The 26,926-nt window shown below is 50.3% G+C and overlaps 2 protein-coding genes across 2 annotated transcripts; one reads left to right on the forward strand and one right to left on the reverse strand.

Moving 5' to 3' along the window:
* Positions 1-10,660: 10,660 nt before the first annotated feature.
* LOC123153456 (uncharacterized) lies at positions 10,661-14,630 on the forward strand. The gene is made up of 5 exons (XM_044572573.1): positions 10,661-10,746; positions 10,840-12,524; positions 12,624-12,838; positions 12,927-13,877; positions 14,061-14,630. Exons 1-5 carry the CDS (start codon positions 10,661-10,663, stop codon positions 14,079-14,081), a joined length of 2,958 nt encoding a protein of 985 aa, XP_044428508.1. The 3' UTR covers positions 14,082-14,630.
* Positions 14,631-15,541: 911 nt separating this feature from the next.
* On the reverse strand, positions 15,542-17,102 carry LOC123154342 (uncharacterized). The gene is made up of 2 exons (XM_044573097.1): positions 16,854-17,102; positions 15,542-16,395 (listed from the first exon to the last, which is right to left on the reverse strand). Exons 1-2 carry the CDS (start codon positions 16,947-16,949, stop codon positions 15,778-15,780), a joined length of 714 nt encoding a protein of 237 aa, XP_044429032.1. The 5' UTR covers positions 16,950-17,102; the 3' UTR covers positions 15,542-15,777.
* Positions 17,103-26,926: the final 9,824 nt, after the last annotated feature.

Genomic DNA, 26,926 nt, shown 5'->3' on the forward strand with positions numbered 1-26,926 from the left:
GCGGCGGACAATGTCCGGCCATCCGGATTTTGTCCGGCGGCTGGAGGAGGAGGGGGGCTAGGGTTTCAACCGTGATTTCGAAAGGGGGTGATATTTATAGGCATAGAGGGAGCTAGGAGTGTCCAAATGAGGTGCGGTTTTCGGCCACGCGATCGTGATCGAACGCTCTAGATGATGGAGAGGGTTTTGGTGGGTTTTGGGCAAAAATGGAGGGGTGTTGGGCTGCAACACACACGAGGTCTTCTCGGTCCCTCGGTTAACCGTTGGAGCATCAAACGAAGTCCAAATGGTACGAAACTTGACAGGCGGTCTACCGGTAGTAAACCAAGGCCGCTTGGCAAGTCTTTGTACAATCCGGAAATGTTTAACCCCCACACACAAAAGAAAGGTAGAAAGGACCACCGGAGGAGATAGGAGCGCCAGAATGCAAAACGGACAATGGGGAAAATGCTCGGATGCATGAGACGAACACGTATGCAAATGCAATGCACATGATGACATGATATGAGATGCATGACAACGACAAAAACACACGGAGACAAAAACCCGAACCCGAGGAAATAAAATAACTTAGCACCGGAAACGGCAAGAGTTGGATTACATATTAGGTAAATCATATCCGGGGTGTTACATTGAACTTGTGTGGGTTGCTCAAGATTGATGTAGTTCATCAAGAGTTGGGAGCACCACTTGGAGTTTGAGTTCATCTACCTACATGGGTTAGCTTTGCAAGGAAGAGCACTTTTGTATCCAAAATGACATCATGAGACTCAACATAGAATTTGTCAAAGGATATGTTTGAATGGTTTCGTGCTTCCTTGTCTTCAACCACCATTGTGTAGAGACTTGGTGATGTAGAGATTGCTCAAGATGTGAGTGAGTTGCAATCTCATAGATTTAGGTTCAACCAAGTACCTACACGGGTTAGATAACATGCAAGGTACAAATATATCCAAGACATATGAATAGCATTATAAGAGAAATATCAAGGATTAGTCAAAGGCTCATGCCCCGCATGTATCAAATGGAGTTCCTACTCCAAGTTTGAAGCATAAATGATGTTCAATTCACCTCTCAACCTGCAAAACACTTTCTCATCAAGTGGTTTAGTGAATATATCCGCCAATTGCTTATCGGTGCGAAGATGCTTAAGGTTAATGTCCCCTTTTGCAACATGATCTCGAAGGAAATGATGACGAACTTCAATATGCTTGGTTCGAGAATGTTGCACGGGATTGTGAGCAATCTTAATAGCACTTTCATTGTCACATAGCAATGGAACATGTTTCACATATATCCCATAATCTTTAAGAGTTTGGGTCATCCAAAGTAATTGAGCGCAACATGAACCAGCGACAATGTATTCTGTTTCGGCGGTGGATAAGGATACCGAGTTTTGTTTCTTGGAAGACCAAGACACAAGAGATCTACCAAGGAATTGACAAGTACCCGAAGTGGATTTTCTATCAACCTTTTCTCCGGCATAGTCCGAATCGGAGTAGCCAACAAGATCAAAAGAGGACCTCTTAGGATACCAAATGCCAAAATTTGGTGTATGGATTAGGTAACTCACTATCCTTTTCACAGCCTTAAGATGACACTTTTTAGGAGCAGCTTGATATCGTGCACACATGCACACACTTAGCATAATATCGGGACGAGAGGCACATATATATAACTGTCGGATTTCGGGTTCCGGTAGACCCTTGAGGTTCGAACACTAGGGTGCGCACGGAGATTTCGCCTCCTACCTTCCTGCACCCCCCGCCTTGGTAGGATCTGAACTATGGAAAGAACAACGCAAGCGACACAGGGTTTATACTGGTTCGGGCCACCGTTGTGGTGTAATACCCTACTCCAGTTTGTGGTGTGGTGGATTGCCTCTTGGGCTGATGATGGTGAACAATACAAGGAAGAACAGCCTCGCGGGGGTCTGTTCTTGGCTGGGGTGATGAACTGCTAGGAGGAGCTCAGTCACCTTTCTCTCTCTCTCTTTCCGTCTCTGTCTCGACCCCCTGCCTCTCCCTTTGCTCTGTGGGTGGCTGGTCCTATTTATAAGGCCCTGGTCCTCTTCCCAAATATCGAGCGGGAAGGGAGCCAACAATGGCGGGCTAATTTGAAGGGGGACAACTAGTATCAACTATCCTGACAAAAGTAGTCTTCGCCTGCGCAAAGCTTTGGTGATGACGCCGTCTTGGGCTCCACGGTGACCTCTGTCTCGTAGTCCTCCTGGTCTTGGTCTCGTTGCACCAAATTGACAACCTTTGCCTGATGCCTCGGTACTCCGCGGCTGCGCTTGCCCCTTTGCACCAAAGAGGAAGGGAGGATGCTATGCGGGCTGGCACCCGCCTGGCGCCCCCGGTCGTCATGGCTTGCGTCACGGGAACCTCGTGAGGTACCCCGCCTTGATCTCTCCGCCTCCTCGTGAGCCAGCCCGATGAGGCCGCGCTTGAGGAAGCTCCGCTTCGTCCGCCCCGCGAGGCTTGGCCCCTCGCGAGGGTCTTGGGTTTGTGTTGGTGAAGATGGGCCGCGCTGGGCCCCCCTTTGAGCCACGCCGCAGGCCGCAGGCAGGCAAGTCTGGGGACCCCCATTCCCAGAACACCGACAGTAGCCCCCGGGCCCAAGGCGCGCCCGGACTTGGCCATGCAGGGAGGCGGAAGGGCAAGAGCGAAGCACCGCGGGCCCTAACAGCCTGCGGCCTTGGGCGCCGCATGGCGGTTGATTGGATGTGGGCGCCCTTGCAACCGCTCGAGTTGATAAAGGAGCGGCGTCCACCTAGGCTTTGCTTCTTGCTTTCCCCGGTTGCTGCTCAGATCCCCTTTCTTGCGCCTCTCCTTCCTTCCTCCAAAATTTCCAGATCCACTCCGACCGTGTGACCTAGGAAGCCATGGCGCCTCGTCAGCCCCCGGCCGTAGCTTGGTACTCGTCTGCCCTGGATCCGCCGAATGTGTCAGAGGCGAGCCTCGCCCGGTTGCGTCGGATGGTGACGGCGTGGGGCGTCAATGGGGCGAAGGTGTTTAAAGCCGGCTCCGCCACCCCCGAGGGTCAAGGGAGCACCTTCTATCCGCTCTTTGTAAGTGCCATTGCTGCTGGCCTGGTGCCTCCCTTCTCCGAGTTCTTCTTCTCCGTCCTCCGCCACTATAAGCTACAAGCCCTGCATATCCACCCCAACTCCGTCCTTCTCCTGGCAATCTTCGCCTATTACTGCGAGGCTCACGTAGGGGTGCAGCCCTCAGTGGCCTTGCTGCGCCACTACTTCTACCTCCGGACCTCTCATGGTATTGCTTCCGCGTGCGCGAGCTTCGTCGCGTACGGTGACGCCATTGCCATTTTGAACCCCGGGAAAATGATTGAGGGCTTCAGGAGCAAGTGGGTCTTGGTGGTTGCTGGGCGCATCCACCCTCGGCTGATCTTACCCACGGAGCAGCCCACGAGCTCCAGCGATTGGGGTCGAGCGGAGCTCACGGACCCCCGCGCGAAGCTGATGTTGGAGAAGATGGACGCGGATCTGAGGCCGGCCAACATGGCGGCGGCGAAGCTGACCGGCGCGTCGCTGCTGAGGGAATTCCTGGAGCACCAGCTGGCTCCGCTTCGGCAGTACTCACTTCCGATGTGGAGGGCCCGTCCGAGCCCCGCGGCCTTAGCCGACGGAGATCTGTCTGCTGTCCTCCAATCTCTGGTCGGGGACGATGTGGCGAGGTTGGCGGGCGCTCCTACGCCCTTGTTCCTCCGCGACGGCTGGGAGCAGGTACTGAAGTCCATGCCCGTCTTCAACGGGGATGGGCCCGTGCCCGTGGAAACTCCCGAGGGGCCGGTGGACGTGCCCTCCAACGACTCTAGTGAAGAGGAGGAAGGAGGGGAGCCGGGAAAAGGGCCTGACTCCGAGGCGACTGACGGGGAGTCGAGGGCTCCCCTCCCCCGGCGCCGGTCCCGCGTTCTCCGCCTCTCTCCGAGCGATGGCGACGAGGATGACAAAGAAGACGACGACGAGGACAACGACGATCAGGACGGCGGGAGCTCACCCCCGATCCCTAAGAAGGATAGAACCAGGCTGATCTCCCGCGGGTCTGCCCCGGCCCCGGGGCGGACCGTAGATGCGTCTTCCGCCTCCAAGCTTCCTGAGGTTGACCCTTCCAGCCGGCTTTCAGGCTTCAAATATGGCCGGAGGCCGCTTGAGCTCACTGGCGACGACCCGTAAGCGTTCGATTCTTGTCTTTATCTCTTGCTCTACTTCTGAAGCTTGACGTCCACATCTCTTGGATAGGCTGGCGCCTGCCGCAAAGAAGCCGAAGGGTGCTCCCGAGGTTCCATCCGTGGAAGCGCTTCTGCCCGCGAAGGAGGGTGACCGCGACGCACATGCTTCTCCTGCCCGGTCGTCCTCGCGAGGCCTGGCTGAGCCGGCTAGGGCGAGCTCAGCCCCCACGGCCCAAGTGGCTCCCGAGGTGCTCTTGCCTGCCGCCGCCATTTCGGCTGTCGGGGCGCGGCAGACTCCGCCTCAGGATGTCGTGGCCGCGCTGCCGTCTTCTCCTCCTACTCCATCGGCTGCTGTCTCTCCGACTCCTTCTGCCGTTTTGGATCGTGCTATTGCTGAGCTGGACCGACTGCGTCAGGATCTTCTTGGCGCCTACCCCCGCTTGGTGGCCAGGCGTTTGGAGCTGGCTTCAGGATGGGTTCTCCTCCGACGCTTCGATTCGGGCGGCGCTGGTCCAGGCCTCGACGACATGTGACGAGGAGAAGCAGGTCGTCCTTGAGGCGAAGGCTGCTCGTGATGCAGCCCTGGGGGAGGTGGTCGACGTCCGTGGTCGATGCAAGGCGCTGGAGGGCGAACTGCAAGGTCTGCAGGACCAGCTTGCGAACGAGGTCCGCCTTCGCCAAGAGCAGGAAGAAGGCGTGAAGGCTCGCGAGGCGGCTCTCAAGGAGAGGGAGATCAATCTCAAGAAACGCCGCGACCGCCTAGGCGCACTGGAGCAGGAGTTGGGGGCGAGGAAGGCCAAGCTAGACGGCGAGGCCCTGGTTCTTGCCGAGGACCGCGCGGCCTTCGCGGAGATGGAGGCAAGGGCTCGCTCCTCACTGAGGATGCTTTATGACAGCGGCCTGGAGAGCCCACTGGCTAGCACCGAGGACGGCCCCGCCAAGCTGCTTCCCTTCCTGGTTCACGCTCTTGAAGATGTCGCCCTCGGCCTGGGCCCCGCGGCTGAGGCCGAGGCGCGTGTCCTGTCTTCTGTAGCAATGACGTGGGTCCTCACCCACATCTACCTTCGCGATCCCGGTGTCGACCTCGACAGCCTACTGGAGCCAGTGAGCGACGAGCGTGCCGCTGCCGCTGCCGAGGCCGTGAAGGGTCGCGCAGAGGCCCTGTTGGGGAAGTTCCGGGCCTTCAACACCAAGCCGAAGCAAGGCGCTGCCGACCCCACCGCTCCGTGAGGCGTACCCAATCCGCAGTGCTCCATCGCCGACGAGTGACTTCGTCGCGGCTCCTGTCCTGCCTTTAATTCCTACACATGTATCATGCCTCGGGGAGGCGTTTAAACTTGCGTTTGGCATTAAGATAATAGTGTGGACTGTAATATTTGCTTTTGAATTCCTTGAAATATGTGCTTTTCCTCCCTACTTGCTTATGTTCTACGCCGGCAGAGCCCGGCCCCGCGCATGCCTCACCTAGCATTGGTCCCGACCGGAAACCAGGACGGGGCCAAGGAGTGAGGGGCCACGTGACAAGTTAGGCTCCTGAGTCACGATGCTCAGGAGTCCCCCTTGGCGCACGAACAACAAGTAGGGAGGTGTGATGCGGGTGGATCTATCGTTCTACGTCTACAGAGCCCGGCCGCGCGCGTACCTCACCCAGCACTAGTCCCGACCGGAAACCAGGACGGGGCCACGGAGTGAGGGGCTACGTGACCAGTTAGGCTCCTGAGTCGCGATGCTCAGGAGTCCCCCTTGACGTGCGAATAGTAAGTATGGAGGCGTGATGCGGGTGGATCTACCGTTCTACGTCTGCAGAGCCCGGCCGCACGCGTACCTCACCCAGCGCTGGTCCCGACCGGAAACCAGGACGGGGCCACGGAGTGAGGGGCTACGTGACCAGTTAGGCTCCTGAGTCACGATTCTCAGGAGTCCCCCTTGACGCTCAAACGGCCTTGGTACCTTGGCTCCGCTTGCGGAGAGACGCGCGACGAACCAGGCCCGGGGGGACCTGGCTGGGCGGCGTGCGTCTGGGTGTGACCCAGGCGCAGCCCCCGTGCCCAGCCCCCTCGCGCGGCACTCCCGAGGGGAGGCGTTACGATGAGGCTAGACACTGAGCTCTGGGCTCCCTAAGGTTGGTGCGGCCCGGGGGCCGCCCTCAGTTGTTTATCACCAGCGCGGAGCATAGCGCTACCATATGTGTACAGGCATAGCCGCTCCTCGGCAGTGTCGTCAGCCAGCATGGAGCATGGTGCTTCCACTGGTACATGGGAGGGCCCCCCCCTCCGGGAGGAGCCCCCGGGGAATGTCCAACCCTGCCCTGACACGTGGCTGGCACGGTAGGGCCTAGCGAGGTGTATCTGGGCACCCGTGAGCCAGCGCGGGACTCATGGGGCCCTACCTCTAGGCGGGTTGCGCCTGACACTGGGCCTTATCTTGTGATGTGTCCCTGCAAATTTGGTTAGATGTCGGCACTCTATGTCCTCGGGTCCCGGCCCTCGAGCTGGTCTCAGCCGTCGCTGGTATGCCAGGTCGTGATGCCATGGACAAGGCCAGAGGGTGAGGGCTGGAGAGCCAGTAAGAGCCCTGAGTCGCGATGCTCAGGTACCCCCCTTTAACGTGCAAGTGGTCGGCATGGAGAAGAAGAGGTGCCGTACACTTGAGCTGATCTGCTGAGCTAAACATGATGGCGCACGCCGACCACCTGAGAGGGCGTGTGGCTTCGAGCCTAGGGAGGACCGCGTTCACTTCGCGGGCGCACTGCTTGAAGATGCGCTGAGAGGCCGGGGCTTGTTCCCCGCCCAGGATGCAGGCGATCGCGCGCGGCTCCTGGAAGCCCCCAGCCCCCTCGTCCTGGTGGCGGTCCTCGTTTCTCCTTGGCTGCAGCGGCAGCGGTGGGAGGCCTGCGTTGCCTTGTGGGTGATCCTCGCGAGGCTGATCCCTCCAGTCTCCCTCGCGAGGCTGATCTCTCCAGCCTCCCTCGCGAGGCGGGTCTTGCCAGCGATCCTCGCGAGGTTGATCGCGCCACCCTTGGCGCGGGCCATGGTCTTCCCAGTGTCCTGCGTTCCTTCCTCCTCCTCGGCCGTAGCCCCGGTCACTGCGGTCAGGGCGACGGCCGATCCTTCCTTCTCGCACGGCTCAGAGCTCTTGACATTCGTTGGTGTTGTGGGTGTGGAGGTCGTGGTACACACAGTACCGGCTGCCCTTGGAAGGTTCGGGCTGATCTCTGCCCCGCTTGGTGTCTGGTTCTGCCGCGAGCACGGCAGCCCCCTTGCGCTTCACATCCTTGGCCTTGGGCTTCTTCTCTTCTGGGTCTATGGCAAGTAGCTCGAGGAGGGAGAGACGCCCTTCCTCGGCCCTGGTGCACTTGGTTGCCAGGTTGAACAGCTCCAGGGAAGTGCACATGTCTTCATGCATCGCCAGCTCCTCCTTCATTTTGACGTCGCTTACGCCGTCGGAGAAGGCCAAGATGATGGCCTCCTCAGTCACCTTGGGAATCTTGAGGCGCGCATTGTTGAAGCGCTAGATGTACTTCTGCAGGGTCTCCCTGGGCTGTTGCTTGATGCGGCGCATGTCGCTCGCGGCGGGTGGCCGGTCGCGAGTGCCTTGGAAGTTGGCGATGAAGCGGGTGCGCATCTCGTACCAGGAGGAGATTGTGCCTGGAGCCAGGTTCAGGAGCCAGGTGCGGGCCACGTCCTTGAGTGCCATGGGGAACCAGTTCGCCATGACCTTCTCGTCTCCGTTGGCAGCTTCGATGTCCAGCTCGTAGAGCTGGAGGAACTCCGCAGGGTCAGCCGTGCCGTCGTAGCGAGGAGGCAAGTCTAGCTTGAACTTGCCGGGCCACGCGACATTGCGTAGCTCGGCGGTTAAGGCACGGCAGCCTGCTGTGGCCACGAGAGGCCTTGGATGACGGGGAACTTGGTCTTGCATGTCCCCACGCGCTGCAGCTGGAAGCATCGCGGGGTCTTGACGCGCGGGAACAGGAGCATGGTCGCGACGTGCTGGAGCAGGGAGCGCCCGGGCAGCTTCTTGCGGGCGAGGGACTTCTTGACAGCTCTGCTCTAGTTGCGCTGGCGCCTGACAGAGCGGGTTCCACCCAGGGGCCACACGCCTTGTAGCCATGGCGCCCTCCTGAGGAGGAGGCGGCCGGGGCGCCGCCGGAGCTTCGTTGCCCGCGCGGGGCGGGGTGCGGTGCAGTGGAACGGACGGCGCAGGAAAGCCCCCTGCGGCGCGGACGAGCTCGGCGATGCGGTCGAGCCATTCTTCGTAGACGTCGTCGATGGGACGGTAGCGCAGGAGCTCGTTCGCCGCGATGAGTGCAGCCCGAGCCTCCATGGGCGCGCGAAGCGCGCGGGACGAAGAACCAGCTGGGGTGAGCGAGGGAGTCGCGGTGCGGCCGTCTTGCCGCACGGACGGATGCTGGGATGATGCTTGCTGCTCGTCCCCCGCCGGGCCGGTGGCGGCGTTGACGGCAGGTGACGGGGAACGGCGAGGTCGCCTGCCGACAGGGGCCATCTGGGCGACGCGGGAAGCGAGCGCGGCCCGGCGCTCGGTGCGGGCCCGACGAGCGTCAGACATGGGCGTGATGGTCGGAGGAGAACGGGGTGGTAGAAGACGAATCCCGGCGTACCACTACCTGGTGCGCCAAATGTCGGATCTCGGGTTCCGGCAGACCCTTGAGGTTCAAATACTGGGGTGCGCGCGGAGATTTCGCCTCCTACCTTCCTGCACCCCCCGCCTTGGTAGGATCTGAACTATGGAAAGAACAATGCAAGAGACACAGGGTTTATACTGGTTCGGGCCACCGTTGTGGTGTAATACCCTACTCCAGTTTGTGGTGTGGTGGATTGCCTCTTGGGCTGATGATGGTGAACAATACAAGGAAGAACAGCCTCGCGAGGGTCTGTTCTTGGCTGGGGTGATGAACTGCTAGGAGGAGCTCAGTCACCTTTCTCTCTCTCTCTCTCTCTCTCTCTTTCCGTCTCTGTCTCGACCCCCTACCTCTCCCTTTGCTCTGTGGGTGGCTGGTCCTATTTATAGAGGCCCTGGTCCTCTTCCCAAATATCGAGCGGGAAGGGAGCCAACAATGGCGAGCTAATTTAAAGGGGGACAACTAGTATCAACTGTCCTGACAAAAGTAGTCTTCGCCTGCGCAAAGCTCTGGTGATGACGCCGTCTTGGGCTCCACGGTGACCTCCATCTCGTAGTCCTCCTGGTCTTGGTCTCGTTGCACCGAAATGGCAACCTTTGCCTGATGCCTCGGTACTCCGCGGCTGCGCTTGCCCCCTTTGCACCAAAGAGGAAGGGAGGACGCTGCGCGGGCTGGCACCCACCTGGCGCCCCCGGTCGTCATGGCTTGTGTCACGGGCACCTCGTCAGGTACCCCACCTTGATCTCTCCGCCTCCTCGTGAGCCATCCCGACAAGGCCGCGCCTGAGGAAGCTCCACGTTGTCCGCCCCGCGAGGCTTGGCCCCTCGCGAGGGTCTTGGGTTTGTGTTGGTGAAGATGGGCCGCGCTGGGCCCCCCTTTGAGCCACACCGTAGGCCGCAGGCAGGCAAGTCTGGGGACCCCCGTTCCCAGAACGCCGACAATAACAATGAACCAATCATAGAGCGATAAACCTTTTGATCAACCAGTTCACCATCTTTGGTCAAATCAAGATGTCCACTAGTAGGCATGGGTGTAGTCATACCTTTGCATTCTTGCATATTGAACTTCTTGAATAAGTCCTTGGTGTACTTCGTTTGAGAGACAAAGGTACCTTCCTTAGTTTTCTTGATTTGCAAAATGAGAAAGAATTTGAGTTCACTCATCATAGACATCTCAAACTTCTCCGACATTAGCTTTCCAAACTTCTCACTAAAATGAGGGTTAGTTGAACCAAATATGATATCATCAACATAAATTTGGCACACAAATAGTTCTCCATTAACCCTTTTAGTAAAAAGAGTAGAATCAATTTTACCAATTTCAAAGCCTTTTTCAGAGTTAATTACACGATAGTACCACAATTGGGGCCGTGGTGGCGAACTGGTACCAGTTTTGAAAATTTTTACGTGTCAGTACCACGTTTGGACCGAACCGTTGCAAATCGGGCTAAACTTCGTATTTGTACGTATTGACGCTGGAACTGACCGCCCGGGCCCGCGCGTCAGATGCCACGCTGGCGAATCGGCACTCGCCCGCTCGCTCAATAGGTGCGGTCCGACCCGTGCTCCACTCTGTTCCTCCTCGCCGTCTCTGTTCGTCGATGAACCCTAGCTCCCTGCGCGTACGGCGATGGCGGCGGCGCCCCCGGGCGGTGGTGGCGGCAGCGGCGGTGGCGGCGACGGCGATGGCGGCGGCGCAAACCTTCCCCTCTTCGGCATCGGCGCGGCAGGAGGAATCGAGGGGAGATCTCCAATCGAGGGCGGCGATGGCTACTCGAGCTCTGAGTACTCCAGCGACGACGACGAGTTCATTGAGCCCGCACTGTCCATGGAGCAGCGGGTACTGCTGGCAAAGCAATGGGTGGCGAACCCTAGCAATAGCCATGAGCTAACCCACGGGCTCGGCGGCGTCCTGTAAGTTTCTGTTTCTGCCTCTTTTTTTCTTCTCATTTATTTGCTAATTAGGGTTATAGTGTACTGATTAGGCAAATTGCATGTGAATTGTAGTTTATATGAAGACATATGGAATGTTAGGATCCATTTTGACAATAATGATCTGTTAGAGAGGAAATTAAGCTCTTCAGATGTGACATATCTAAATATGGTTGCATTGATGGAAACCCAAGGCTTCGGTATTGATGATTCACTGATGTTTTACATGGAGACCCCAGGAGAGCAGGGCTTGGAATTGGTTGATAGTAATGTTAAACTACAGTTGATCAAGAGGCAGAATGAGGAGAGTTTGGTGCTTAATTTGCTATTTAGGGCTTGTCCACCAGCTGTCAGTGTACCACAGAAGGGTTTTGTACGGAAGCAAAATTTAGATATAACTGAATATTCTGAGCCTGTTGTTTTTGATCTTGCCGATCCTCCTGTTTATGCTGTTGATCAGCAAGGTGTTGCTTATGAAGGTCAGAGTAGCAGTTATATTGCAGCTGTAGGCCCTGCTGTTTTAACACAAGAGAGCAGGAGTGTTCTAAATCCCAAGTTAAAAGAAGTTGTGGAAGAAGAACAAGTTGGCTATGATGGCAGTTATGCATGTTCATCTGAAGGATCTGAAGGGCAGTATGATAGTGACATGGGGGATTTAAGGCCTAACTATAATGAGGAAATGCATGATGCTGAAGACATGGAGATGGAAGAGGAAAATAGACAGAGAGAGGAAGAAGTACAAGAGCAACATGAGGAAGAAACAGAGGATGAAGAATCAGAAGAAGAATTAGAGGATGAAGAACAAGTGCATTATGAGGGTGACACAGAGGTAGAGGAATTATTTGAGTTGGAGGATGATGACCCTATTGTTCCAGAAGAGGAGGAAAAAATATATGTGCCAGCAAAGAAGAAGCAGAAGTTGCAAGTAAGGAGGGGACCAACAAGAAGGTCACATTCCAGTGTTTTAGAAGAAGTGCAACCTGATTGGAAACAATCATCAGATGAAGAAGATGATAGTTTATTGAAGGACAGTGAAGATGATGGGTTTGAGCCACTAGCATTTGTGCTACCTCAAAAAAGGAAGAGTAGGGCAAAGAAGAGGCCAGCTAGAGTATGGTACAATGAGGATTTGGAACAACCACACCAACAACTAAAACTGCATATGTGCTTCAAAGATCAACATCAATTCAGAGATGCTCTGTTGAGCTTGCACATCACTCAGTGCAGAGACTTCAAGTATCACAGGAACTCAGATCAGAGGATCATTGTGCATTGCAAGAATGAACATTGTAAGTTCTGCATTGTGGCAGCTGTTATAAAAGGGGAAAACACTTTTGTAATTAAGAAGATGAGGATACAACACACCTGCCCTAGTTCTACTGAAACAAGCAGGGTAAGTGCAAAGTGGCTTGCAAAGCAATATGAGCCACTATTCAGATCTGATGTCAGTACTAGCATACATACACTTATTGATGCCTGCATGGAAAAGTATGGTGTGGATGTGCCCAAGGCTATGGCATATAGGGCAAAAAACTTAGCTGTTGAGGCTGTGTTGGGAGATCATAGGAAGCAATACCCAAGGCTGAGAGACTATGCTCAGACTGTGATGGATACAAACCCTGGGAGTAGAGTTATAGTCACCACTGTAACTCCAACAGCCACTGAAAAAATCCCACATCCAGGACCAAGATTCCATGCCATGTTTTACTGCATCAATGGAGCAAGGGAGGGATTTCTACAGGGCTGTAGACCATTCATTGGTTAGTTCATTTTATCTTGTACACTACTTTGATGTTGTTAGTTTCAATAGGTTGCACATATAAATGCATTTGACATGTTATGTTTACTTCCTGTTTTAGGTATTGATGGATGTTTTATCAAGCTGACCACTGGTGCACAAATCCTTGCTGCCACTGGTAGAGATGGCAATAACAACATATACCCACTGGCATTTGGCATTGTTGGACAAGAGGACAAAGCAAACTGGTGCTGGTTTCTACACCAACTGAAGATTTGTCTTGGAGGAGAAGTTGGACAGTATGGTCCATATACTATAATGTCAGACAGACAGAAGGTATGTTTATCCACCTTGCTTTGCCTGCTAAATATGTGTTTACATGTGTATTAGACAGTAGCTTAGCTGTTTAAATTGTGTGCACCAGGGGCTATTATATGCAGTGAATAGAGTTTTTCCTAACAGTCATCAAAGATTCTGCTTAAGACACATATATGCAAACTTCCAGAATGCTGGCTTTAGGGGGGAGGACCTTAAGAAGTGCATGGATAATGCCAGTTATGCATATAATGAACACAAATTTAATAAAGCAATGGATGATCTCAAAGCTGAGAGTGTGGAAGCTTGGCAGTGGCTTAGTGCAATACCCAAGAAAACATGGGCTAGGCATGCATTTGACACAAATAGCAAGACTGACTTGGTTGTCAACAATTTGTCAGAGGTGTTTAACAAGTACATCCTAGATCATAGGAAAAAACCAATAAGAACTATGTGTGATGGCATAAAGGATAAGCAGATGGTTAGGTGGCACAGGAATAGAGAGAGTGGAAGGGAAGCTAGATGGGAGATCACACCACATTACAGTGAGAAGTTGGAGATTGAAAAGGAAAGGGCCAGGTACTGCAAACCCATTCAAGCAGGTGTTAACTTGTGGCAAGTAACTAGTGGTGAGCAAACACATGCTGTCAATTTGGAAGTTGAAACCTGTGGTTGCAGAAAGTGGGACCTCAGTGGCATCCCATGTAACCATGCCATCTCAGCAATCAACAAGGCAAAAAGGTTTCCAGAGGACTTTGTAAGCAAATTCTTCAAGAAACCATATTATTTGGCAGCATATGAACCAATGATATATCCTGTCCCTAGTGAGCATGACTGGACAAAGACCCCAGGTCCAGACATAGAACCACCAGCATTTAAAGTGAAGAAAGGAAGAAGGAAAGAGAAGAGAATAAAGGGAAAATTTGAAGTTCCAAAGCCAAAGTCCACCTCAAGAATGGGGACAATAACTTGTAGCAATTGTGGATTACAAGGGCATAAATACACAAACTGCCTTAAACAGTTGAAACCTGAGTTGGCCTTAAGAAAGAACAAACATGTGGTAAGCCCCTTTGTACTAGTTCTTCATTTTGATGTTTCTGTAAATTACCTTTCTTATTTGTAGTATTATTAACTGTGTTTCCTTTGAATTGTTTTCCAAGCCTGCTGGAAGGAATTCACAAGCAAGAGGTGTTGCTCCTACAGCTCCTGCAACAACACCTAGAGCTGCTTCAGCAACAGCTAGATCTCCTGCACCAACAACTAGGGCTCCTACACCAACACCTAAAGCTCCTACACCAACACCAAGAGCTGCTCCACCTGCAACAACTAGGGCTCCTGCTCCAACACCAGGAGGAAGAACTGGAAGTGCTGCTGGTAGAGGTGGTGGAAGTGGTGCTGGTAGAGGTGCAGGAAGAAGGGCTGGTGGTGGAAGAGGATCTGGAAGAGCATCTTCTAGTGCTCAATCTTCTGCTGGGAGAGGTGCAAATTCTTCAAGGCCTTTCTCTGCCCCAAGGCAGTATGGTGCCTCAACTTCTAGTGCTCCTCCACCAACTGATGGCACACACACTGGATGGATGGCCTGGTTCAATGCTAGTAGAGGTGGCAGAAGGTGATGCAAACTTCTGTTGATTCTACAATGTGCACCTGCTACAATGTGGCATGTTATCTTTTGGTTTGATGCCACTACAATGTCTTGTATTCCTGCTACAATGTGCTTTATTTTGGTTTGATGCCACTGCAGTAACTTGTGCTGCTGCTACAATGTGATTTATTTTGGTTTGATGCCACTGCAGCAACTGTTGCTGATGATACATTGTGCTTTGTTTTGCTTTGATGACACAGCACCAACTTGTGCTCATGCTACAATGATATACTATTTAGAGTTTGATGCCACTACAATGTGTTTTCTTTTGGGTTTGATGCCACTAAAGCAACTTCTGCTGATGCCAATGGATATCTTGATGGTTCTGTTGGGGATAACTTGATGGTTGATGGATTGATGCCACTTGGGTGGATAACTTGATGGTTTACGGTGGCTCGGGGTCGACGGAACCACCTTAATCTAACCATTATGGTTTATGGTGGCTCGGGGTCGACGGAACCAATTTAACCTAACCATGATGGTTTACGGTGGCTCGGGGTCGACGGAACCACCTTAATCTAACCATTATGGTTTATGGTGGCTAGGGGTCGACGGAACCAACTTAACCTAACCATGATGGTTTACGGTGGCTCGGGGTCGACGGAACCACCTTAAGCTAACCATTATGGTTTATGGTGGCTAGGGGTCGACGGAACCAACTTAACCTAACCATGATGGTTTACGGTGGCTCGGGGTCGACGGAACCACCTTAAGCTAACCATTATGGTTGATGGTGGCTTAGGGGTCGACGGAACCAACTTAACCTAACCATGATGGTTTATGGTGGCTCGGGGTCGATGGAACCACCTTAATCTAACCATTAGGGTTTACGGTGGCTAGGGGTCGACGGAACCAACTTAACCTAACCAACATGGGCTTCCAATGCATGATATAACATAACCATATAATATTCCAGTGCTAACATAACCATCAAATAGTCTTCCAATGCTAACATAATCATCTAATATAAAAATATAAAACCTATTGCAAGAGAAATCATAACTTTTAGTCTACATCTCATGGCACAGAATATCTGATCCATCTTCCAATGCATGATATATCATCATTTCAAGTCTAGCCAACATAACACACAATACTTACTGGAGTTCAACATATTATAGGGTACACAGCAGGTCCATCACAAATACATAGTGGAGTTTGAGTTTAAATGCATAGTTCATCCTTTTCTCACAAAAGGATGAAAAGCATATCTACTACATACATACACAGACATAGTTCACAATTAGTAGAGCCATACACTACACAACCATCATGCCCAAAAGGTCAGCATTACCCACTAGTCTCATATTCATTTTCTTCACTTCTCTAAGATGGCCTGGATCCCCTTGATCTTCTCCTTCAGCTTCTCCTCTGCCTTCATCAGCTCAGCAATCTGAAGCTTCAACTCTAGCTTCTCTTGGGTGAGCTTCTCCTCAGACTTTGTGAGCTCTGCATTCTTCAACTCCAAGTTCATCTTATCTTCACTAAACAATTGCTTGTCTTTAATATGCTTCAACTTCAAGTTCTGGATGACTGTTGCTTGTGCTCTTGTCAGGTTCAGTAGCACTTCATAATTCTGCTTAAGCTTCTCAAACTCTGCATCTTTCTTTGCCATCTGTGCCTTCATATCAGCCAGCAGTTCACTTCTGCATTGCTGCTGATATGTAAGGTTATCCTGCAGATATCTGAAATCCACCACCCTGTCCTCCTGGAAGCTCATAAGTTCATGCACATCTTGGACTAACTTGTCATAGTTGGCCTCCAGCTTGTTCTTCTCTTCTGTCAGATGGTGGATAGTGAAAGAACTTTCAAGATTATCATTCACCCTAGCACTCTTGCTATCTTCAACCATGGCCCACAGCTTCAACAATGCATTTTGCATTGTTGGGGGCCACTGGTGATCAACCCATTCAACAAACCCACAATTCTGCCCTTCCTGCAAAAAGGCAAAAAGATAAAAAAAATAAACATGTTACTTCAGAAGCACAGGTAAATAACTAGTGCAAAGCAATAACACTGTACATTGGTAATAATAGCACCACTAAGCTACACTAGTAATTGAGATGTACCTACCCACTAAATAACAGCATGACAAATTACAGCACCACTCAGCTACAGCTTTGAACTAGATTTTGCTAATCGCTACAAAACAAGAGAGAGCAATCTCTAACTGCAAATTTGGTGAACTGCCAAAGCATATGCAGTACATACTATCCACCTAGATACTGTCAAACCAACAATAATATGACACTATCAACCTATATATGAATATGCCCTTAATAATCAGGCCTTGTACTCATGTTCACTCATGTTCAATATGGCACTGTCAAACCAACAATAATATGACACTATCAACCTATATATAATATCCCACTATCAGCATAGAATTCATACCGGCTCTGCACATGCTAGGAACCTTCTCCCTGTGTCTGTTCCTTCAAATGCGACAAGCCTCTCAGATGCCTTGCCGTGCTTCTCACATGGCGACATCGTTTCCAGCTCAAGCCCCTGGTAATCTGGATCTTCAACGCTGAAAGGGACCTGCCGAAGCTCGTACAATCAAAATGCCCAAATCAAAACCCAGCGAAATCAACCAAATCAAAAAGCCCCAAATCTGAAACCCTAACCCTAGACCTAGCTCAAGGAAAATCACCTGGTTAAGCCCGTCCGTGGATGAGGTCGAGTGCATGTACGGCAGGCTGGAAGTGTCCTCACTGCTTTCGTCTTCGAAAACCATGGCGGGCGGCAGCGCTCCGCTCCGGCAAAGCTGCCGGCGGTGACGAGGGCGACGAGAGAGGAGCAAGGAGGGAGGCAGGAGCGAGGAGGAACAGAGTGGAGCACGGGCCGGTCCGGTTCAAGACGGACCGCACCTATTGAGCGAGCGGGCGAGTGCCGATTCGCCAGCGTGGCATCTGACGCGTGGGCCCGGGCGGTCAGTTCCAGCGTCAATACGTACAAATACAAAGTTTAGCCCGATTTGCAACGGTTCGGTCCAAACGTGGTACTGACACGTAAAATTTTTCAAAACGAGTACCAATTCGCCACCACGGCCCCAATTGTGGTACTATCGTGTAATTAACTCCCTTTTTCAATAAGGAACTTGGTCAAGCATTTATACCAAGCTCTAGGAGCTTGTTTAAGACCATAAAGGGCTTTGTGAAGTTTGTAAACATGATCAGGTTTCTTAGGATTGACGAAGCCGAGAGGTTGCTTAACATAGACTTCCTCCTCAATTTTGCCATTTAGAAAAGAACTTTTAATGTCCATTTGGTACAAGGTGATATCATGGTGATTAGCATAAGCAAGTAAGATGCGAATGGACTCAAGTCTAGCAACGGGAGCATATGTCTCACCATAGTCCATACCTTCAACTTGTGTGTAGCCTTGGGCGACGAGACGTGCCTTGTTGCGAACCACTTGTCCATCTTCATCTTGCTTGTTGCGAAACACCCATTTGGTACCAATGATGTTGTGGTTGTTTTCGGGCTTCTCGACCAATGTCCACACTTGATTTCTCTCAAAGTTGTGTAGCTCTTCATGCATAGCGTTTATCCAGTCCGGATCCTCCAATGCTTCTTCAACCTTCATAGGTTCAATGCTAGAGATGAATGAGTAATTTTCACAAAAGTTAGCTAAACGAGTTTTAGAGCGAGTGATTCTCCCGGTTTGGATATCATTGTAGATTTGCTCGACGAGATGATCCTTAGCAATTCTTGCTCGAACTCGTGAAAGCTTTTGCTTGAGTCGGGGTGGAACATCCTCTTCATCTTGTTCTTCTTCTTGGCCTTCTTTATTGTTGACGTTATCGTTCTCTTGTCGTGGTGGAGAAGGAGGTTGTTGATGTTCATCTTGGTGCGCTTCCTCGTTTTCTTCATCTTGGTGTGTCCCACTTGTGGATGCTTCCGTATCAACTCTTGGTTCACCTTGTCGTGAGGTAGAAGCTTCCACTTGGACGGATGAGGTACTCTCCTTCACTTCCGTTGGACGAATCTTGCCAATGGATAAGTCTTGAATTGCTTCCGAAGGGTCTTTGTCTCCTACATCAATTGGCAATTGCTCTACTTGCGAGCCGTTAGATTCATCAAACTTCACATCTACCGTCTCTTCAACCTTTTGGGTGAAATTGTTGTAGACACAGTAAGTGTGAGAGTTTGAGCCATAACCAAGTAGGAAACCTTCATGAGATTTAGGAGCAAATTTAGAACGACGATGCTTATCAAGAATGTAGCACTTTGAGCCGAATACTCGAAAGTATCCAACTTGGGGTTTGTTACCGGTGAGGAGCTCGTATGCCGTCTTGCCGAGTAGCTCGTGAAGATACAAGCGATTTGTTGCATGACAAGCTGTCTCAACCGCTTCCGCCCAAAAGTGCTTTGGCATTTTGTACTCATCAAGCATCGTTCTTGCCATCTCGATAAGAGTCCGGTTCTTCCTTTTAACAACTCCATTTTTTTGAGGTGTGTACATAGCCGAGAACTCGTGTGAAATCCCTTCTTCGTCAAGAAAGGTGTCCACATTTGCGTTCTTGAACTCCATTCTGTTGTCGCTCCAAACCTTCTTGATCTTCACGTCAAACTGATTTTGGGCCTTCCTAGCGAAGTTTTTGAAGATCTTTTGGACCTGCGATTTGTCATCAAGAAAGAACACCCACGTAAATCTTGAAAAATCATCAACTATGACTAGACCAAATGAGCTACCACCGAGACTCTTGTAGGCATTTGGACCAAAGAGATCCATGTGAAGTAGCTCGAGTGGTCTTCTTGTGGTCATGATGTTCTTCGCGTGGTGACTTCCTCCAACTTGTTTCCCTGCTTGACAAGCACTACAGAGTCTATCCTTGTCAAATATGACATCTTTTATTCCAAGGATATGATCACCTTTAATAAGCTTATCAAGATTTCGCATACCAACATGACCTAGTCTTCTATGCCACAACCAGCCTTTAGAAGATTTGGTAATTAAGCAAGTTCTAGGTTGAGCCTTTTTAGTGAAATCAACAATGTAAAGATCTCCTCTACGTATACCGATAAAGACCATTTTATGATTGTCTCTACGAAACACTTGGCAATCTACTTTAGTGAATAAGACATTGAAACCGAAATCCACAAGTCTAGAAACTGAAAGTAAATTGTATCCAAGGGATTCAACGAACATGACATTTTGTATGGAGCTATCATGTGAGATGGCCACCTTACCAAGGCCAACCACCTTACCCTTTGAATTATCACCAAAAGTGACCTATTTTCGAGGGCCGTTGTTTTCAGCAAGCTCACTAAACGTATCTTTATCTCCGGTTACATGATCAGTACATCCACTATCAAGGACCCATTCCTTTCCTCCAGCCATGTAGCTGCGAAGATTTGCCATAAGACCAAAGTGTCTCATCGCATCATCAAGATCATAGTCACTATCATCATCATCATCCTCATCCGAGTATTCATGTTCAACATCATCTTGTGATTGATCAATTCCTAGAGAGGGCAATTCATTAGATAAATGATCATTTCTGTAGTTATCTTTATGAATTCTAATAGCTCTGGAAATGATATTGCTAATGATTCCAACATCTCCTTTGGCACTCGTAAGATTAGTAAGCTCAAATAAGCAGTCACCAAATTTGGGATCATTGGAACTCATGTTAATCAAAGCAATAGACTTATGGAGGATTTCATCTAGATCTTTCAAGGAGTAATTAGGAAAGAGTTCCTCAAGAAATTTCCATATGGTGTAGGCACACTTGAGGGTAGGCAAACATCTAATCAAGTTTCTAGGCAAGCCTCTAATGATGAGCTCAACAGTTCTAAGATTGCGAATCATGTCAATATCTTCATCTAGGGTAGGGTGCAAAGGATCAACATGAGGTGCACAAGGGCTAGTAATGTACTTGTTCAAATGATATTCATTGAAAATCTCAAGCATTTCATTTTTCCACTCATGAAAATACTCTCCATCAAGAATGGGCACTCTATGTCTAAGACTCCCCAAAGTAGACACATCCATCTTCCTCCAATGGTGTTTAAACCAAGGCAATGGAGACCAATGCTCTGATACCAATTGAAAGGATCGAGAAGAGGTGCCTAGAGGGGGGGGGGTGATTAGACACTAAGTGCCAAAAGTTGCAGTTTTTAATATTCTTAAGTTTAAGTGGAGTTTAAGCACAAGTTTAACAAACACAATACATATCAAGCAAGCACGCAATGAGTATATGAGCAGCGGAAAGTAAAGCATGCAACTTGCAAGAATGTAAAGAGAAGGGTTTGGAGTATTCAAACGTAGTTGGAGACACGGATGTTTTTGTCGTGGTTCCGATAGGTGGTGCTATCGTACATCCACGTTGATGGAGACTTCAACCCACGGAGGGTAACGGTTGCGCGAGTCCACAGAGGGCTCCACCCACGAAGGGTCCACGAAGAAGCAACCTTGTCTATAACATCACGGCCGTCGCCCACGAAGGACTTGCCTCAGTAGCGGTAGATCTTCACGAAGTAGGCGATCTCCTTGCCCTTACAAACTCCTTGGTTCAACTCCACAATCTTGTCGGAGGCTCCCAAGTGACACCTAGCCAATCTAGGAGACACCACTCTCCAAGAAGTAACAAATGGTGGGTTGATGATGAACTCCTTGCTCTTGTGCTTCAAATGATAGTCTCCCCAACACTCAACTCTCTCTCACAGGATTTGGATTTGGTGGAAAGAAGATTTGAGTGGAAAGCAACTTGGGGAAGGCTAGAGATCAAGATTCATATGGTTGGAATGGAATATCTTGACCTCAACACAAGTGTAGGTGGTTCTCTCTTAGAAAATGTGTATTGGAAGTGTAGGTATGTTTTGATGGCTCTCTCCATGAATGAAGAGTGGGTGGAGGGGTATATATAGCCTCCACACAAAAACAAAATCTAACTGTTACACACAATTTGCCAAACTTGGTGGGACCGAATGGTTAAACTCGGTCGGACCGATTCAGCAAACCTAGTGACCGTTAGGATTTTCGGTGGGACTGAGATGCAACTCGGTAGGACCGATATGGTTAGGGTTAGGGCATAACGTAATCTCGGTGTGACCGATTCCACAAACTCGGTGGGACCGATTTTGGTAATAAGCTAACCAGAGAGTTGGTCAGGCAAACTCGGTGAGACCTATTACACAAACTCGGTGGGACCGATTTTGGTAATAAGCTAACCAGAGGGTTTGCATTGTAATCTCGGTAGTACCGATTGCTCAAACTCGGTGAGACCGATTTTGGTAATGGACATACACAGAGAGATTACAATCCCATCTCGGTGAGACCGAGATCCCTATCGGTGAAACCGATTTGCTAGGGTTTGTGGCAGTGGCTATGACATTTGAAACTCGGTGGCGCCGGATAGATAAAACCGGTGGGGCCGAGTTTGACTTTTGGTTTAGGTCATATGTGGATGTGGGAAGGTAGTTGAGGGTTTTGGAGCATATCACTAAGCACTTTGAGCAAGCAAGCCATTAAGCAACACCTCATCCCCTCTTGATAGTATTGGCTTTTCCTATAGACTCAATGTGACCTTGGATCACTAAAATAGAAAATGTAGAGTCTTAATCTTGAAGCTTGAGCCAATCCTTTGTCCTTAGCATCTTGAAGGGGTTCCACATCCTCTAGTCCATGCCACTCCATTGTTGAACTTATCTGAAACATACTAGGTAAAAGTGTTAGTCCAATAAGAGATATGTTGACATTAATTACCAGAACCACCCAGGGAGCACTTGTGCTTTCAAGGATGTTCTTGACCGCTGTCCAGTGATCCCCTCCTGGATTACTGTGGTACCTCCCTACTAAACTTATAGCAAGGCACACATCAGGTCTGGTACACAGCATAGCATACATGATAGAACCTATTGTTGGGGCATAGAGGATGACTTTCATTTTCTCTCTATCTTTTGCAGTGGTCGGGCATTGAGTCTGACTCAACTTCATACCTTGTAACACAGACAAGAACCCTTTCTTTGACTGATCCATTTTGAACTTCTTCAAAACTTTATCAAGGTATGTGCTTGTGAAAGTCCAATTAATCGTCTTGATCTATCTCTATAGATCTTGATGCCCAATATATAAGCAGCTTCACCGAGGTCTTTCATTGAAAAATTCTTATTCAAGTATCCTTTTATGCTATCCAGAAATTTTGTATTATTTTCAATCAACAATATGTCATCCACATATAATATCAGAAATGCTACAGAGCTCCAACTCACTTTCTTGTAAATACAGGCTTCTCCAAAAGTCTGTATAAAACCATATGCTTTGATCACACTATCAAAGCGTACATTCCAACTCCGAGAGGCTTGCACCAGTCCATAAATGGATCGCTGGAGCTTGCACACTTTGTTAGCACCTTTAGGATCGACAAAACCTTCTGGTTGCATCATATACAACTCTTCTTTAAGAAATCCATTAAGGAATGCGGTTTTGACATCCATTTGCCAAATTTCATAATCGTAAAATGCGGCAATTGCTAACATGATTCGGACATACTTAAGCATTGCTATGGGTGAGAAGGTCTCATCATAGTCAACTCCTTGAACTTGTCGAAAACCTTTTGCAACAAGTCGAGCTTTGTAGACAGTAACATTACCGTCAGCGTCAGTCTTCTTCTTGAAGATCCATTTATTCTCTATGGCTTGCCGATCATCGGGCAATTCAACCAAAGTCCATACTTTGTTCTCATACATGAATCCCATCTTAGATTTCATGGCCTCAAGCCATTTCACAGAATCTAGGCTCATCATCGCTTCCTCGTAGTTCGTAGGTTCGTTATGGTCTAGCAACATGACCTCCAGAATAGGATTACCGTACCACTCTGGTGCGGATCTTACTCTGGTTGACCTACGAGGTTCGGTAGTAACTTGATCTGAAGTTTCATGATCATCATCATTAGCATCCTCACTAATTGGTGTAGGAATCACTAGAACTGATTTCTATGATGAACTACTTTCCAATTTGGGAGAAGGTACAATTACCTCATCAAGTTCTACTTTCCTCCCACTCACTTCTTTCGAGAGAAACTCCTTCTCTAGAAAGGATCCATTCTTAGCAACGAATATCTTGCCTTCGGATTTGTGATAGAAGGTGTACCCAACAGTTTCCTTTGGGTATCCTATGAAGACGCATTTCTCCGATTTGGGTTTGAGCTTATCAGGTTGAAGCTTCTTCACATAAGCATCGAAGCCCCAAACTTTAAGAAATGACATCTTAGGTTTCTTGCCAAACCACAGTTCATATGGTGTCGTCTCAACGGATTTAGATGGCGCCATATTTAATGTGAATGCAGCCGTCTCTAAAGCATAACCCCAAAACGATAGTGGTAAATCGGTAAGAGACATCATAGATTGCACCATATCTAATAAAGTATGGTTACGACGTTTGGACACACCATTACGCTGTGATGTTCCAGGTGGTGTGAGTTGCGAAACTGTTCCACATTGTTTCAAATGAAGACCAAACTCATAACTCAGATATTCACCTCTACGATCAGATTGTAGAAACTTTATTTTCTTTTTACGGTGATTTTCCACTTCACTCTGAAATTCTTTGAACTTTTCAAATGTTTCAGACTTATGTTTCATTAAGTAGATATACACATATCTGCTCAAATCATCTGTGAAGGTCAGAAAATAATGATACCTGATGAAGCTATGTACCTAGGATAGGGGCATGGACCTGTCCTAAGTACCCTACCCAAGGACGTCCCTAGAAGAAGTCACCTTTCAATCGACTTGGAGGTATCCCACTCGACAGATTCAAGACACTCGACCACGAAGCAATCACTCGACCAAATTCCAACCACTCGACTGCCAGGAGATCTAAAGTCACCCTGCACGCAAACGGCCGGTCATTAAGTAGCTTTTATGGTCATCATAGCACGTTATTAGGGGCGTTACCAGTAACCCCCAATCTTAATGTACTTTAAACCTTGCATTACCGAGGGCTGGAGGGGCCTGGCGAACTCTATATAAGCCACCCCCTCCTCAGTATCAAGTGTTGGCACCCCTGTTATTCATACACACATAATTCAGTCGACCGCCTCCGGGCACCGAGACGTAGGGCTGTTACTTCCTCCGAGAAGGGCCTGAACTCGTAATCCTCGTGTGCTTACAACTCCTCCATAGCTAAGATCTAGCCTCTCCATACATACTCCCCTACATCACTGTCGGAGTTAGAACCACGACAGTTGGCGCCCACCGTGGGGCCAGGAGTCTTAGCGCCTAGTTTGAGAAGTTGCGATTTTTTCCGATCTCCTTGATCATGGTTTCGGGTGGAGCTTTGGTGGAGGGCCGCGAGATCCCTCTCGGCGCGCTCACGTTCATCGCCGACGACTCCGCTTGGCTTCAGGAAGCTCCACTCGACGTCGACGCGCTCCCCGTCCGCGGGGCGATGCACTTTCGCGCATGTGTCCGTGGTGTCCTCCTGCGGCAGCCGTCGACCCAGTATCGGTCGGCTCCCGTGGCATCTCCCCGCCCTGTTTCTCGCTGGCGCAAGCGCTCCGGTCGGTCGAGGCTTCAGAGGTGGGTGAGGCATGCGGTGGCCCGCCAGTCGGCCACCCCACAAGTCGCGGCAATCGAGCCCGACGAATCCCTCTACGGCCTGTTCGACCTGTCGACTGGCTCCGCAGAGACCGCATCCGAATGCGACAGCAGTGACCCAGCTGTAGAGGTTCTGGTGATCGATGGGCCACACAGTCCTCCCGGTTTCCCCCGCGCCGACAGAGGCATGGATGGGGGCGACCCGTCGCGTCCTCACGAGGAGTATCTCCCCGAGCCTCTCACGTCGTTGCAGCGGGAGGAGCTTCGCCGCCAGAACATGGATGCACTCCAAACTCCTATCGTTGGAGAAACCCCCGAGGCCCGAGCCTTGGAGGATACGCGCTTGGCTAACTTGGCCGAGCGCACTCGACTGGAGAATCTCCAGCGAATACTTGACGAGCGAGCGCGTCAACGGGCTCCAGAATCCAGTCGATGTCAACTCTTTCCGCCCCCGCAGGTATATCGTACTCCGATTCAGAATTTGGCGGCTGCGACCCGTATAGCAGAGTCGATTTAGCCCTCCTAGTCAGAGGCTGGCAGAGGCTTGTTGCAAATCAGAGCGTTGCTCCGTGCAGCGGGAGACCAGAATTCCGCTGTTTCTCAGTCGTGGAACAGGATCCACAGTCGATCCGTTGCAACGGATACAGTCCAGTCGGCTCACAGCCCAAGATCGCCTCCAAGGCGTGAGGGACGTGGAGACCGGCGTGATCAGTACAGAAGGAATGAGCAGTATGATCACCGATTCGATCGTGATGATCGACGTCGAGTGCCAACCCCTCCCCCGAGGAGTGGATCATATGTGCCTCGACAGCAGGTTGACAGACGCCCTCATAGTGTTGGGCGAAGAATTCCAGTCGACCCCAGGGAACCAGGCTTTGATGCGAGATCCATTCTCGTTCAAGGTTTGGTCGACAGGAATAGAGCTCACCGAGAAGGCCACGACAGAGATGCGCCTACCAGTAGCAGAGTACATGTTTCAGGGCCGGAGTGTTTCAGTCGAGCCATCAGAGCCGCTGTAATTCCTCCCAACTTCAGGTTGGCGACTGGAGTTAGTAAGTTCACCGGTGAGTCCAAGCCCGATACTTGGCTCGAAGATTACCGAGTGGCTGTCCAGATTGGCGGTGGGAACGATGAGGTAGCCATGAAGCACCTGCCTCTCATGTTAGAAGGCTCGGCCAGAGCGTGGCTGAATCAGTTAGCACCCAGCAGCATTTACACTTGGGAGGATCTCTCCCGAGTGTTTGTCACCACATTTGAAGGAACATGCAAGCGACCTGCAGGCCTTACAGAATTGCGGTCTTGCGTGCAGAAACCGAATGAAACTCTGAGGGATTACATCCAGAGGTGGATCACATTGCATCACACAGTTGAAAATGTACCAGATCATCAAGCAGTTTGTGCCTTTAAAGAAGGCGTTAAGTACAGAGAATTGAATCTGAAGTTCGGTCGAACCGGAGAGATGTCTCTGAATCGGATGATGGAGATTGCCACCAAATACGCTAATGGTGAAGATGAGGATCGACTCCGGAGTGGCAAGCATAAAGCAGTCGCCCAGGAAACCGGAGGAAATTCCAGTCGGAAACAGAAGCGGAAAGCCGAGCCAGCCGCTCCTGGGGAGGCCCTGGCCGTAACCCAGGGAAAATTTAAGGGAAAACCCAAAGGACCTTGGAACCCCAAGAAAGTTAAAGACCAAGATGGAAATGATGTTTTGGATCTACCGTGTCACATCCACACCAAGAAAGATGAAGAGGGTAAACTCATTTACCCAAAGCATACCACTCGACAGTGTCGGCTTCTGATCCAGCAGTTTCAGGGCAAGCAGTCCAAAGATAAGGAAAAGGAGTCGGACAAAGTTGAGGACAAGGAACATAGTGACGATGGGTACCCCAGGTCAATTCCACCCTGATGATTTTTGCTGAT

This window comes from Triticum aestivum, chromosome 7A, assembly GCF_018294505.1.
Source record: "Triticum aestivum cultivar Chinese Spring chromosome 7A, IWGSC CS RefSeq v2.1, whole genome shotgun sequence".
NCBI lineage: Eukaryota > Viridiplantae > Streptophyta > Magnoliopsida > Poales > Poaceae > Triticum > Triticum aestivum.